Below are 14681 nucleotides of genomic sequence, written 5' to 3'. Positions count from 1 at the left end.
CATCTCCTCGGGCTGGGCAGAGGACACAGTCTTGGGRGGGGGGGTTCACTCTCCTCCAAGCACCTCCTGCCTGCCCCCCCCCGAATGCAGCAAACCCTGTCGACCATCTCGGGTATAGAAATACACCCGCTCGCTGCCACRTGTCCTGGTAGCGGCACCGGCCCCGTCCCAGCGCGACTCCAAACCGGAGAGGACGCGTCCTCCTGCCGCCTCGCTGCGATACGGCGCGAGGCGGCGCGGCCCCGCAGGGCCAGCCCGCCGGCAAACCGGCCCTTCGTTCCCGTCCCGCTGCTGCGGCGCCTTGCAGCAACGCTTGCGAACGGAGCGGGCGGCACCGCCGGAGCGGAGCCGCCTGTCCAGCTGCGGGTGACGGGGAAAGGCCACCAGCCGCCTCGCCGCGACCCCTCCACCCACCGCCACGGCCCGTAACGCTGCACCCAGCACGCCGCAGGGATTTGCTCTCGACCCGGCCTCTCTCCGAGCTCTCCGCCAAGCTCCTGAGGTCCTTCCTCAGCATTTGCTCCCTCATGGCGGGATTTGCCTGAGTTGGGCTCGGCACTATCTCGGGATCTGTCGATGTTAACTGCTCTCTCGCAGGTGCTCAGCTAGAGCAGGGAGGGGAGGAGCAGGGAGATGGACAGCCAGGGCTTTGGTCTCACTAAAGGCCGAGTATAACTCCAGAAGGACCCTCAGGATGTGGCCCACCGTAGTCAGAGACCTGCATAAACACCGTGGCAAAGCCAGTGCTTTGGCCAGGCCGTTGCCRAGCCCGGCCCCGCTGTGTCCCCACCCGTCCAAGCCAAGCGAAGTTCTTCAGCAGAGCACATGGAGGAGGCTGCCGTGACGCGGGGCACCCACGTGTCCTTCCATGTTCAGGGCTCTGGGGGACTCCGAGCGGGAAAATTAACTGCTGAACGAGGGAGAGCCCCTGGGGCGATGCTAGCGGCTCCGGAAAGTGGAAGTGGTTATACTGGGAACATGACTCGGCTGCCTGTAAAATCTCAGTGGCTGGAGAAGGGCGTCCAGATTTGGGGTTTTACCATCCTCTTGGATCGCAGTGATTTTGTCTGAGGGAAAGCACGTGCTAAACCTGCTGTGCACTCYGGGGGCAGGGAGGGATGCGTTTGAGGAACACGTTTCTACCCGCAGCAGGTAAGGACCGGTGCCAGAATCCTACTATCAGCTGCAGGTGGCTGGGCGCGAGCAAAACGCTGCCGCTGCCGGCACTCGTGCAAACGCCCTCTCCGGCTCCGGCAGCGGACCCGCGGCGAGCACAGCCCGCAGAAGCCGCCCGCGCCGGGCCGGGCCGGGCCGGGCCGGGCGGTGTGCTCCGAGCCACCCTCGATCCTGACAACCCTTGGCGGCGCTCGGGGAGTTTGCCCGGGCGGAAAAGCTCCCGCAGCCGCTCCCGCGCGCCCCTTCCTCCGCCCGCTCCGGGGCCGGGATCCCGCCGCGGACCCCCCCGGCGGCGCGGCCATGGGCTCGCGGCTGAGCCGGCAGAGCAGCCTGGAGGAGGAGGGCGCCGCCGAGGAGCCCTGCGCCCGGCTGCAGGGCGGCCGCGGCGATTTCCAGCTCTCGTCGCTGCTGCTGCACCCGCAGAAGCTGCCCGGGGTGCTGAGGAAGAGCTCGCCGGCGCCCTACGTGAGGCGGGTCGGGTGGCTGCGGGAGATCCAGGCCACGCTCCGCGAGCACAAGCGGGAGCACGCCGTGCACATCCTCCGCCTGCTCAGGAAGGTGAGCGCCGGCCGGCCGGGGTCCGGGCCGGGGGGGGCTCGCCCCGCCGTGCGGGAGCCGCGGGTGGCTGCGGGAGGCGACGCCCGGCCCGGCCCGGCCCGCTGCCCTGCCGCGGGTGAGGGGCGCCCAGCCCGGCCCCTGCGTGCAACCCCACCGGGGGCAGCAATCCTGAGCCCCCCCCTCCCCCGCGAAAATTCACCGCCGTCCCCTCGCCCCCACCCAGGCAGGCTGGCCAAGGTGGGTCCTTGGGAGCATGCAGAACGGTTCTGGGGAGCCCCTCGGGGACAGCCTAGCCCCAGGGGAGAGGAAAAGGGGTCAGTGTATCAGTGGAAGCTCGTCTGTCTGCCGCCATTCAGGAGCGGAAAAGCCCGTGTGCAGACAGTGTGGTGCCAAACTGATGCTGAGGACAGAGCCCTGCTGCTGGAACAGAGCCATCTCCTCCATCTCCCAGTGCTGCCATCCCTTCCCAGGCAAACTCGGCTCCCCCCGACTGCAGGCAACTTTGCGATCAATAGCACAGGCGACAGATCCTCCCTCTGACTTAGGACATCAACCGCAAGCCATCGTAGCTTATCATGTTGCTCTCATTAGATAAYGGTCCACTTCTCTCTACTTTTCTTGTCTGCTGCCATAAAGTTCACTGAGGAGCATTCCCAGCACCGCAAACACCCCTCCTGGCACGCTGATAAATAGGTGATCCCTTGGGAGACACTGGTACCTGTGGAGCGGTACAGCAGACCCAGGCGGAATAGGACTTCAAAGACAGTTTTAGCAAGCCACTATTACGAGAAGCTAGTGAGGCAGGAGAGGCATCCTCTCTCTCCACGACTGTAGTGATGTGACAAGAACAGACTTTTCTAGGATTTGCCAGAGGCCAGAACTACAAAATGTCATTTTCTATAGTGTTCAGCATCTCTTCTTGAGACTGAAGTGCTGAAATCCCTCTTAGACCTCGAGGTCTCCAGAAGGTCCATGCGCGAGCCGCTGGGGTTTGGATGCTGAGTCACGGGGCCATCTGGAGTGGGGGTCACTCCTAAGCCCTCCTTTCCCCGCAGCCTGCCAGCTCCTCTCAGGATCAGCCGAGCGCTCGGCTTCCCCACGCCTGCGCTGAGCACAGACRTGGTTCAGCGGCTGCCCGCAGCTTCTGGGCCAGCCTGGCTCGGGGAGCGGGGCAGCGTTACGGTGCCCCCCCGCTTTGCCCGACGGCCGTTCGCAGCACGCCCCATCGCCAGCTCACTCGGTGCCCCCGTCGCGCGGGCTGCCTCACCCGGGAAGTCGGGCTTACGCGTCCCAGGCGGGGTCTGCTGGCTGCCCATAGCACGACGGACGCCTTGGTAACTCCAGGGACGGCGAGGACCGTCTCACACCGCGCCTTGTCCCCGAGCCGGGGTGCAACCACCCCCGAGAGCGCGGCGCGCGCGCGGGACCAGAATTGCAGCCTCCCGGGCGAGCGCGGGCGGCCGCCGGGGCCGCGGCTCTCGGGGCGCAGAGGCGCCTCGTGCTGCGAGGCGCCCGGCTCCCGAGCGGGAACAGCCCTCGTCCTCCAGGCCCGCGGGCTGCAGTCGCGTCCGCCGGCGGACTCCGACCCGCGAGGCCGGGCGCTGCTTCTACCACAGCGGCAGGATGTAATTAAGTAACAAACCGGCCAGAAGCAGGCTGAGATCCGCTAAACAGGGTGCCAGCTCCCAGCGTTTCAGGGAGCCGCACGCCGCGAGCAGCCGCGAGGCGCCCGCTCGACGCGAGCGTGCAAGGCGGGCGAGCCGCGGGTGGGGAGCGGTGCGGCAGCCGCGCGCTCCGGGAAGGGCGTCAGGCTCACACCGGCAAGGGGCCCGGCGCACCGCGCTCTCCCGCTGCGGAGGCGCTCGCCCCGTGTCCTCTTTAAGATAACGGCGCGACGGCGGGTGAACCGGCCGGCCCCGCGGGGCTCTGCCCCCTGCTAGCTGCAGSCGCCCTGGGGACAGCACGTTTTCCGAGAAGAGACAAAGGAGAGTGGGAATAAGAGCGAGACAAAGGGAGACAAACAAGAACGTGCCTCTGGGCAGGGAATTTGTGGACTACCAACATGAAATTAATATTTACAGCTGCAGTGCCTGTAAAGCCCTCGCGGGCAGGATTTGCAATGGGAATGCAGGTTCATCTTAATGGTATAGCTCCAGCTGGCAGCGTTTCGTTGCTGCTCCGACATCCGCTGCCGCCCGCCCAGCCACACCGTCCTCTCGGCAGCTTTCTTCATCCGTGCACGTTACGCTCGGCGCAGGAGGCTCCGTCTCCCCGAAGCCTTTCGGCTAAGGCAGGCACCGGCCGTGGCCGGGGCAGCCCGTCCTTCAGGACGGACCCACCGCTGAGGTCTCCTGCTTGCTTGTGGGTATCGCCCGCGTTCACACAGCAAAGGGGCTGCAAAGCGTTTCATTTAGTSTTCCTTTCCGCATCAGATGTGCGGCCAGGGACTCCTTGGTATTGTGCTCTCAGCTTGATCTGAGCATAGCCACGGCAGGGGAGAGGGGTACGGCAATGGCTTTGGTTGCTGCTTAGGGCTAAGATCCTGCACCTCTGCCAGCTCCGGCTCCATCCCTGCTGCTGACGTGCATGCATGCGTGCCAGCTCCTTTTTTTATTTTTATTTTTTAAGAGCTCTCAGTGCATCTTTCTCTGGGTGGTGCCTGAAGCGCACATCCAGCGGAGCAGCGCGAACATATGGGGCACCCATTTGCTTATTCATTTCTCCTGGCAGCAGCATACAGAATGGGCTGAAGTCTTGTTTTCTCCCTCAACTGAACCCTCCTTTGTCAAGGGAATCAAACCCAGCACCGCTCCTGTTAGGGAGCTCTTTTGTTCCATATTTCTGCCCTCAGGGTATTTTCATGTGAGTGCCTGTAATTTCTCTGCCAGGATCTCATTTTTCTGCTCATTTTTTTTTCTCCACAGTTCTGTGGTACCTCCTCATTGCAACAACTGCATGTCTTACATCAGATTTCGGCTTTTCTTTTAGCAAAAATAGCTTAGTTCTTGGCATCATCACCCATCCAGCCCCTGGGGATGCTTTTTGCTCCCAAGGATGCTGAGGGCTCTCCTAGCATACCCTGTACCCTGGTCCGTGCAGTGAGGTTGCACGGACCACAGACCTTCCCCCAGCTCGCGCTGTGGAAGGAGAGGGGAGGAGGACTCCCCGTGATCGACTGCCCAGTTCCACTTTAGAGCTATCTATTTACAGACATATTAAAAGGCAATATTGCCCATGCTTAGCAGTTCCTGAGAACTTCAAAGCTCAACTAGACTCAAAGTGATGGGCCAGGCTTTCGGTCAGCTAGCCACCGAGGAAGATAGCAGTGAGGTCTCTGAGTACCTGTAGAAGGCTTTGATTCYTCCAGGAAAGCTGAGACTGGAGTAGCATTGAGATGGAGGATTGAGAGCTGGTCCTCCCGCCCAGCTCCTTTRTCAGATTTGCACAGGGAGGCCAGCAAAGCTGCGAATTTCTCTGGAGCTAATTCTCTCTGAGCATCAGCTGGCCTGATACATTGTTGCTCTCACCTTCCCACGCTGACTGGAGACAAGGTGGTCAGTCTCCATGCTGCCTGGGTCAGCTTAACACTGTCCACTTCATTCAGCTCTCCAGCTGTCCACATCCTCCATCACTGTAATGCCGGGTCAGAAACAGCTGCTTCACCTTTCTTGGGTTTTTACTGTCTGGTTTTGAAATACCCCCTGGCTGTAGCTCTAAGGAAGCCTGTATATCTGACCACCTGTGTTTTTCTTGTAGGATCTGGGACTGGAAGGAACATTCCTCAATGAAGTGCTCTACAAAAATACAACCTTCCTTAACTTGGTGGATCCCATCTCCCATGACTTGCTGATGAGCCTAGCGAGAGATCTGCAGTGTCCCAAAAAGGTGAACCCTCCCTTCAGCTCCATGGACCCGCTGTGACATGGCACTGATGCACAGTGAGCTCTGTTGTGGGGGTGGCATTGGTGGTGGGCTCCCTCATCCTCCAGAGCCAACTAGCACATGCCCTTGGTGTAGCAGCATATATGTTGTTGGGCATGTTTCTGTAGAAATCGCTTTGAACTACACCAGAAAGATGTGGAGGGTTATGTATGCACAGAAATGAGGAATTTACTTTTCATGTCAATAGTAAACTTGCCCACAAAGTGCATGCCAGACAAAAATACATGGTGAGGGGGGAATCAGGTGGTGGGGCACGTTCACCRGTGTGCTCCAGAAGAGCAAAGCAGCTAGTCCATCTGTACCAAGCCATTCCCTGCGCTCACTTATCCCATCCCGTGCTACATCCCTGCATCCGTGCGACATCCTGCACACCACAATCCAGTATCACTACTGGCACCTGCTTGTGTTACCCTTGCCAATCCAAGTGTTCGTGGTGGCAATGTGGCCATGACTTCTGTTTGCCCAACAGTCTTGGCAAGGTTCATGTTTGCTGTGGGAGGAGGGTGACAGAGAGGATTTCTTTCTTCGAARAGGGTGCAAATGAGCAGTTTCTAACTTTGCCTTGCTGCCCCCCGAGTCTCTGGTAACAAACAACTAACCATCAGGTCTCAACAGCCAAACTACATTTAACTAAAGTTTAATCATTATCTTTGGGCTGCAATAGAGCCTGAAACTTTTTTTTTCCCAAAGGTAATTTTTGTCCAAAGGTTATAAGCATCTAGAAAGGGGGAGAGGGGTGGTTGCAACAGAGGTACTGCTTAACCACCAGAGCGGCAGCCCAAAGATGTGAGAAGTTAGGGTGGGCGGGAGGAGGACTCGCTCCCGGCTTTCCCTCTCCATCAGCCAACCGAGCACAGGCAGCGACTGCGAACACCGGAGGCAGCATCCCTGCCTTCCGCCACCCCTGCGCCCCCACCCTGAAGCGGTACCTCGCAGGAAAGGGGGGAGGGGGAAAATCACAGGAAAATACTTTCCCTTTCACATTATTTCAGGTTTTCATGGAAAAATGAAAATATCTGGGGGCTCTGGCAGTCAGGGGCTGCTGCTGAAAACGAAGGGTTGAATGCTTTTCCCCCCTCCGCTTTGGAGGTGTCCCAAAGTGGTCCTCTTGGTGGTGCCTCTACTGAAGCCCTCCTTGCCTTCCTCCTTCCCCCATTATCAGTGCTCGCAGAAAAGGATGTTTTTGGAGAAAAYGCCCTTCGAGTCATGGAAGGGATTTCACACCTCAAAATACCAACAAAAATCCGCACCCCTAAAAACACCAAACGTGGGAGAGGCTGAGGCACGGCGCTCGAGCCCGTTTCTCCCGCTGCCTCTGCCCGCCRGGGCTCGGTCTCGTGGCGGGAGCGGCGGGGATGGCGAATTTGCCGGCTAAGCCGTCCCTTTGCTTTCAGGAATAYGACCCCTGGAAGTCCTCGGACCGGATCTGCCGGCAGCTCATCTACCACCTCACGCCGCACTCCAAGCGGCACCGGCACGGGCTGCCCCGCAGGAAGCCCCAGGCGTGGTAAGCGGCCGGCCCGCGCGGGGACCTGCCCCGCGCCCCCGCCCCGCGCCCCCCTGCCTGCCCGGGGGCCTCCCCGGCCGCGGGGGACCCCGGAGAGGCGGCTGCAGCTCCCAGGCTTTGACGCAAGCGCCGGCAGCTCCTGCTCCCGCTCGGAGGCAGGTCCCCGGGGTGGCTTAAGGGGTGAAAGCCCCACGCTCTGGCGACACTGTGGTTTCGAGGCCACCTCGTACCCGAACCAGCGGGTTCGACCGAGGGACCAGTGCTGACCGAGTGCTTTTCCAGACCCGCTGGATCCCTGCGGGATCCTACAGCGCAGCTCTGCCCTTCTCTCCATCCCCACCCCAAAGCTTTTGAAGCCCAGAGAGGCTTTAGGGCAAGAGCAGCGCCGGAGGCAGGGGCCGGCAAGGGTGGCCATCCCCGTTCCTTCCCCAAGCTCCCCCGCGCTGAATCCCAGCACGGTCCTGCTCTTCCAAGCATGAAGATGTAGGGCTGGAGCGGGCAGCCCTGCTGCAAGGTGTTATATAAGACAAAATAATTTTGATTAAATATTAAACAGCAGTGCTTCCTCTTAAAACTGGAGAGGAGCTGGTTTGCAGCAAAAGGCACCTGCAGATTTGGCACCCGAGGCCACTGCAAGAGAAAGGACGTTGCCAGTATCAGGAGGGCAAGAAAGAGCAGCTTCGCTTGGGGGCAGCAGGGCCGAGTTTTGCCCAGCCAGGGTGGTTTTACCTCATCTGAAATCTCCAGTTCCTGCTACCGGGAGCATTTTGCTGTAACTCTGAACCTGTGCCCTTGGGCTTTGGTTTCTGGCTTTGCCGGGGCTGAGGCAGGACCCCCTCGTTCTCTTCTAAGTGCCATTTCCACTTCCTGGCAGCACRTCAGCAGGGTCCACAAGATAATTAGCAAGCCCGACCACGGGAGAACCGGAGCATCTGCCAGCTCTTAATTAGCACATCTCCGTAACAGCCCAAACGCAGTGGAGACGGGAAGAGAAGGGAGCTGCAGCGTTACCACCAGTTCAGGCAGGAGGTGCTTCCCCCCACACAGACCTCCGAGTGGCAAACCAGTGGTTCGGTCATGGCCCCATCCCCTCTCAGGGGGGCCCTAAAATGCCCAGTAAGTCCAGCCTGAGCCACCCAGGAACCAACAAAATAGTTTCTTTTTTTAAAAAAAGAAACTACTAAGAAAGGTGTTTCTTAGAGCCCTCACATTCAGATACCCAGCAGTGCCAGGACAGCTGGAATTAGATAACTCTCGAGGATAAATCAGACTTTCCACCAAGCAGGAACAGTCCTACGTTATTCATACCATAGAGCCGAAACCAAATGTTCAGTTAGACCAAATTTAGCAAAGCATCTCCATCGCCTAAGGCGCGTAAGAACTTCCTGATATGCACAAGTAGGTCCTCTGGGCCTCCTTAACCCAGACCTGCTCCCCAGTAAAGCCAGAGCTCCCGCTCGCTTCTGCTGCCACCGCGAGCGCCAGTATACCCGAGGCGGGTTGGAGCTGCCGCGGAGGCGCCGCGTGCCGTCACGGGGCAGGACGCAGCGGCTCGCCGTTGGGTGCCTCCTCTGCAGAGCCGGTCCTCRAGAGAGCTGCCAGCAGAAGCGACAGCAGCACGGGGCGCAGCCCCGAGTCCGGGGAGGGATCGGGCCGCTGCAAGCGGCCAGCAGACCCCTGCTTTAACCAGCCGAGTGCCCCAGGCCGGAGGCAGAGAAATACAGARGGAGAAAGATTATTGCAGCACAGGGGACCCAAGGCAGCGGCAGGCACGAGGTGCCTCGCCAGGCTGCCTGCTCTCCCCCCGGATTAAGCAGTCGCCGGTGCCGCGGGGAGGCRGAGGCAGTCCCTCCGCCGCRTCCCGGCYGGCCGCCCCGCGCGGCCGAGGGTTGGCGGTATCCCCGCCGCGCGGCCGCCAAGGAGACCCGCTCCAGCGGCCCAGGCGACACCCGGCCCCGTTTGCTGCCCTGGAGGCGAGGGCTTCGGCTCTCCTCTCCCGCTAAAGCCCCTCGCAGGCCTGCAGCGTCCAGCCGGCACCACCGTGCAGCTGAGCCTACCTACGTGACCGGGAAAGCCGGACTCTTTGGGGATTTACTGGGGGGKGGGGGGGGTGTTAAAATAAAAGCTCAAAAGCTGAGGGATAAGAATTTCCTCACCAGGGACAAGCACAGCTTTACTGCACAGCTAAAGGACAGTCCAGTTCAGCTGTCCCTTGTATCCTAATGGGCTTTCTGCCGTAGCAGTGTGTTTTACGGCCTCTGCACATCACTCACCCTAAATGAGCATAATACATCCCAGCGTGTCCCAGCACGGACACGCTCCAATGTCTCCTTGTTAAATTGATGTTTGTAGTGTAAGGAGTAATGATTTAAGAAATGCTTCTCCTTGCAAACCTTGGCTCTTGAGGTTGCCGATGCCACTTTGGTGGTGTTCTGGCAGATGCAGGATTTGGGGAACATTATTAAGTGCTGTTCTCCGAGGTCCTGAGGCTTCCTCGGTTCAGCAGTGCTGAAGAACTGTGTGTTCTCGTGCAAGTGCCACCATCTGCCTGCAGAACAGGGCTTGACCAAAAAGTATTTTGTTTTTCCAGAGCAAAGTCACACTTGATTGCACTTCAGAGTGCAGCAGGAAAAGGGGATGTGGGTGAAGGCAGCCTTTGTTTGGAGAGCTGGATCACAGCCTAGTAATGTAATCAAGAAGCTGCAGGTTACAACTGAGCTGTCTTGGCAGAGCTGTGCTGGAAAACCCTGTGCATCTTCCAGTTACATTGTCTCCAGAGCTGGCTGCTTTGGTGCCTCTTTTCTTGAGTGCAGGGGAGCAGATCTAGATCGCTAAAACATGCAGGYAGCAAACAGTGATCTTTACGAGTAGGGTGTTGCTGGTGCAGGGGAAAGAACAACAAAAAGCCCGAAGATTTTTCACCCAGTAATAGGTTCAGGGAGAGCAAAGGCAGSTTTGTGCACAGAGTTAAGTAACTCTCAAACTCCATAGCCCTGGGCTTTCCTTTTCACAAGTCTGGCTGTGGTTTTACTGCTTATCTGCCTGAGTTGCATTTTGAAACATCTTGGTTAATCCAAAACTGGATGGAGAACAGAGCATCCCTTCTGGGCTCATTGCTCTGTTTCTCAGTTATTGATATGCACTGCCCAGACATTGCAGCATTAGATGCACTTCAAAGATGCAAAGAAAGTGTGTTGTCTAGAAAACTGCAGGGAYACAGCTCTGAGGGGCTTAAGATCTCCCCCACCTCCCCAGAACATCACTCAGGACCAAGGATGGCAGCTCTGGCAGATTGGATCCTAGCCTTCATGTGGCACCAGAATATTRACTAGAGCTTCATGTCACCCTTATGCAACAGTGAAGAGCCACCATCATTCCTGCTTTAGAGATAGAAAACCAAGTCAGAGAATAGCAGTCAGTTAGCTAAAGCCACAGAGTAGCAGAGTAGATGGAAACATAGGATCTGTCCCACAGGAGGTTTTTGAAGAAGCTGCTGCTTACAGAAACATCAGTTGGTAAAGAAATTGTAGGGAAAGGCAGAAACTGCCTCCTCATCTTACAGGACAGAAAGGCCCAAACACTACCCATGATTAGGCTTTCCTGATCATGAAGTGAAGGGTCCACCTGGAAGGGCAGCTGGGGGTGGTGGAAAGGGCCAACAGACCACTTGACACTACCCTGTCAAACATCAGAAAGAGAAGTCCAAGGCTGATGRGCTGGAGAAGCAAGATTCTTGGGCAGAAAGATGGGCAATGGATGAGATCATTCAAGCTGAGAGGCAAGTGTACAGATCTCATGCAGCACRTTCGTGGTACAGCCTGGAGAGTGTGGGCTAACATCGGCCGAGAGGCAGAGCTGGCACCTCGGGATGGGACACCTGGCAGCAAAGGGGGCAGAGGCAGGTTCCCCAGGTCAGTGGGAGAAGGGCCAGACCCTGAGCTGGAGAGAGCTGGGGACGATGCAAGGAACAACTTCTTCCAGGCAGGAGAAGCGTGGAGGCGTACCCAGCAGAGCCCTCGCTCCTCAGCGGGGCCGGGCTTCTTCCCCCCTAAGCTTGCTGCAGAGRATACAAATACCACCCGCCTCGCTGCACCCGGGGCCCAGGTCCTTTCTCAGTGCTGTTCCCCACCGTTACGAATCCAGACACAGCAGCAGCTGCAGGAGCACTGGGTTAATGCAGCACCTAGCACTTCACAGTCTCTGCCCACAAGTCCCATGGGCATTGAAAGCCATGTCGCTAAGTAGCTGTTTTGTCACACACACACACACACACAGGCACGCTTCTTCAGCTGAAGCGATCTTTAAGCCTATTTTACTTGCAGAAAGTCGGGGATAATAGATGACCCATTTCCCTGCAAATAAGTCTGGCATTTTCTCAGCTGCTGCATGAGCGTCTGAGCTCGGGGTTTTTCCCTGGAGGGGAGCAGAACTCAGCAGAGCTCCAAAAATACCAAATGCCAGATAATTCAGAATAAAGCATCTGCCCACATCTCCCTCTGCCACTTATCTAACAGCAGATATATATTTTATATATATATCTTTATCTTTAAAGCAGTGGAAGGGAAGGAGCAGTCAGTGCCCCGTGCCAGCGAAGGGGCTGCCCAGGGGCGAGGAGCAGAGCTGCCAGGGCTTGCAGCCCCCCGGGGGTGCGAGCGAGCTGGGGGGCCTGGCTGCAGAGCCCAGGGCAAGGCAAGAAAAAAAAATCCAAGGCAGCAAAGCAGGGGAGGGCCCTGGCACAGCCCGGGAGGCAGAAAGGCTAAGCACATTCAGCCAGGAGCAGCCCAGTCTGGAGAATCAATTACGGGAAGATAATTTGTCTGCTGGATTAAGGCTTCCTTGGGGTATTGGCTTGTTGCTGGGGAGAGCAGCAGAAGGTACCTGCCCGGTCAGAGCACGAGCTATGACTTACGGCTGCAGTCTCCGCAGAGCCGCCGCCGGCGGGGGAGGCTTGGCAGGCCCGGAGGGACGAGCACGTCCCTGCTGCCCCTCCAGACCCCTGTCCTCACTTGCCACCCGCGCTCGGAGCCAAGTCACCCGAAAGGGGAGCCCRGGGGCCACACTCGCCCCCTCCTACGGGGGCTGCTTGTGCCAGCGCCGGGGAAGGAAGGGCGCCTGCGGGTCCTGCCGGTTGCMTCCCCCTTCTGCCTCCCCTCTGGGATCTGCTGTGGGTCCACAGCACTGGGGAAGAGAATTTCTGACAGCCACGGGTTTGGCTTGCGCTAAATAGAGCCTGAAACACTTACAGGCTTGTTTCTCTCCTCACTTACACTATACCCTCCATCCCAAAGTCCCAATCTAAGCCAAAACAAACCAAAGACGACCTCTGTYTCATCTCATACCAGCCTTTTTCTGCACAGGCTGCCAGATACWGGGGGAAAATTTTCCCCATGCAGCTAGGTTTAACTCTGAGCATTCATTTCTCCCTGCTTAATCTGCCCAATAYGAATACACCTCTCCAGCATGCATCTGTGAGAAGTCAGGTTCTCGCATTTTTTCACCAACACACACGCAGCCTGTCTTGTCCAGCAGCACATCCCCCAGCCCATCACACAGCTTTGTGGCCCCCTTCCCTAGCAAACCCAACAGCCCCAAGGCATGCCCCTACAACCTACCTCCTCCCTCCACCTGCCAGCGGGCAGCTCCAAACACAGGCAAGAGCCACAGCTGAACCCATATCTCCAGACCCCCTTTAGCACCCTTATGCCCTCTTCACCTCCCCACAGCTGCAGCAGATCCAGGAGATCTGCTGATYAGGTGTTGCTGGCTTACTAAGGGGCACTGGGGAAAGTTCTTAATAGGACACACAGTAAATCCACTCCTGGAGTACAGCTTATCTATCTTCACAATTGTTTTCCTGAGAAAATATCCATTTCTCAGCCTTACAAYGCTGCTGTCCTCTGCCCCACAGCAGACATCTCTTGAGGACAGACCCTGGCATTCGCCTGGAGAGATGGTGACAAACAGCACCCACATAGTGCAAGCCAGGGCACTTGGAAAGTTTGCTTGCCTTGGTTATTTCTGCTGTTCATGCATGAGTGTCTGTGCATGCCCACACAGACAAAGCCTTTGAAATGTGCTAGTGGAAGACACTTCAGCCTCACAGGTTTAGCCAGTTCTTGCAAAGCCTTTGTACAAATGCTGAGAACATACAGAAAAGCCCCAGGACACAGTCTGCCCAAAGGCATGGTGCAAACCTTCTGCTTTCCCAAAACAAACTCCACCTAGCCTTTGCTTCCCCACCCACGTTCTTCATGAACTCTCTCCAGCCCCAAGTGCGTGCCCGTAACAATCTCTCTCTCCCCTTCTCCATCGTTAGCCTGAAGACCAGTCTGCAGAAGAAGGTGAGCCAGGACTCCATGGATTTGTCAGGGATCCCCCTGACCATGCGGGATGTCCACCGCATGGCTTACTACCTGCAGAACAACGGAGACCACCTCACCTCCATGGACCTGAGCTTCACTGAGCTGAACGACGACATGGTGCGCCTACTGCTGCCATTCCTCTGGGCACTACCCAAGCTCACTCACCTTTCCCTCAACGGCAACCGGCTGACCCGGGCGACCATGAAGGAGCTGACTGACGCCATGAAGGACATGAACAAGTTCCCTTGCCTGGCCTGGGTGGACCTCGGCAACAAYGTAGATGTCTCTTCCATGCCGCAGCCCTTGCTCGTGGGCCTGCGCAAGCGCCTCAGCCAGCAGACCACGCTGCCCACCATCTACGAGGCACTTGACTGCGACTCGGAGCTCTCCGCTGGGAACGAGGGCAGCCAGCCAGAGGACGAAGGAAAGGAAAGCTCCCCGCCACGCGCKTTCCCCCAGCAGGGCTGTGAGAGGTGACTGGGCAACAGGTCGGTGCTGGCAAGCTGAAGCTGCACCGAGGAGAAGTCTTGAGTACAAACACCAAGCAGAGGGCCAGCTTCACCGGCTTCCTTTGGCGCTTTTCTCTCGCCTTCCCTGACATCTCCCCCCAACTTGCTGTGAGACGAAAGCCTGTCGTCCCCCCACTGCTCCACTCCCTCCCCTCACTGCCAAACCCATCACCCACGTTCCAGAGAAGAACCAGTGACTTACAGCGAACCTGGTTCCCAGGCAGGGTCTCACTGGAAGATGGGAAAAGACCTGACGGAGTTAAGAACATCCTCCAGCAGCCATTGGGTTGAGGGAAAGGGATGGGGGAGAAACCTAAACAGAAACAGGCTTGTAGATTACTTCATTTCTTCCTTTTCCTATGCACCTTGGAAACTTTGGGACCTGCAGTCTTGAGTGTGAAAGGAGGTACCCCAAGAGTTATGGATCTTAGTTAAAGGGCTCAGCGGCTGGAGCCAGAGCCCGGCAGTGTGTCTCCCTCTTGTGTCTGGCTCCTTTTGTTTTGTTTTTTCCTATTGTGTGTTTTGTATTAACGTCCGAACAAAGGGACTTGGTCAGAGACCATTGGATTGCATAGGCTGGGGCGGACACACGGCTTGGAACTGCAGTATCAGGAAATTTGCTGTGTG

The 14681-nt window shown here is 57.7% G+C and overlaps 1 protein-coding gene across 1 annotated transcript; it reads left to right on the top strand.

Moving 5' to 3' along the window:
• Positions 1-1474: 1474 nt before the first annotated feature.
• LRRC75B (leucine rich repeat containing 75B) lies at positions 1475-14681 on the top strand. The gene is made up of 4 exons (XM_085305856.1): positions 1475-1734; positions 5491-5619; positions 7071-7183; positions 13500-14681. The coding sequence occupies exons 1-4, from the start codon at positions 1477-1479 to the stop codon at positions 14020-14022; spliced, it is 1023 nt and encodes a 340-aa protein (XP_085161982.1). The 5' UTR covers positions 1475-1476; the 3' UTR covers positions 14023-14681.

Source organism: Rhea americana, unplaced genomic scaffold (genome assembly GCF_003343005.1).
Source record: "Rhea americana isolate MKP2758 unplaced genomic scaffold, rheAme1 scaffold_227, whole genome shotgun sequence".
In the NCBI taxonomy this organism is placed as follows: Eukaryota; Metazoa; Chordata; class Aves; order Rheiformes; family Rheidae; genus Rhea; species Rhea americana.
This window is presented reverse-complemented; position numbering and strand designations above follow the sequence as displayed.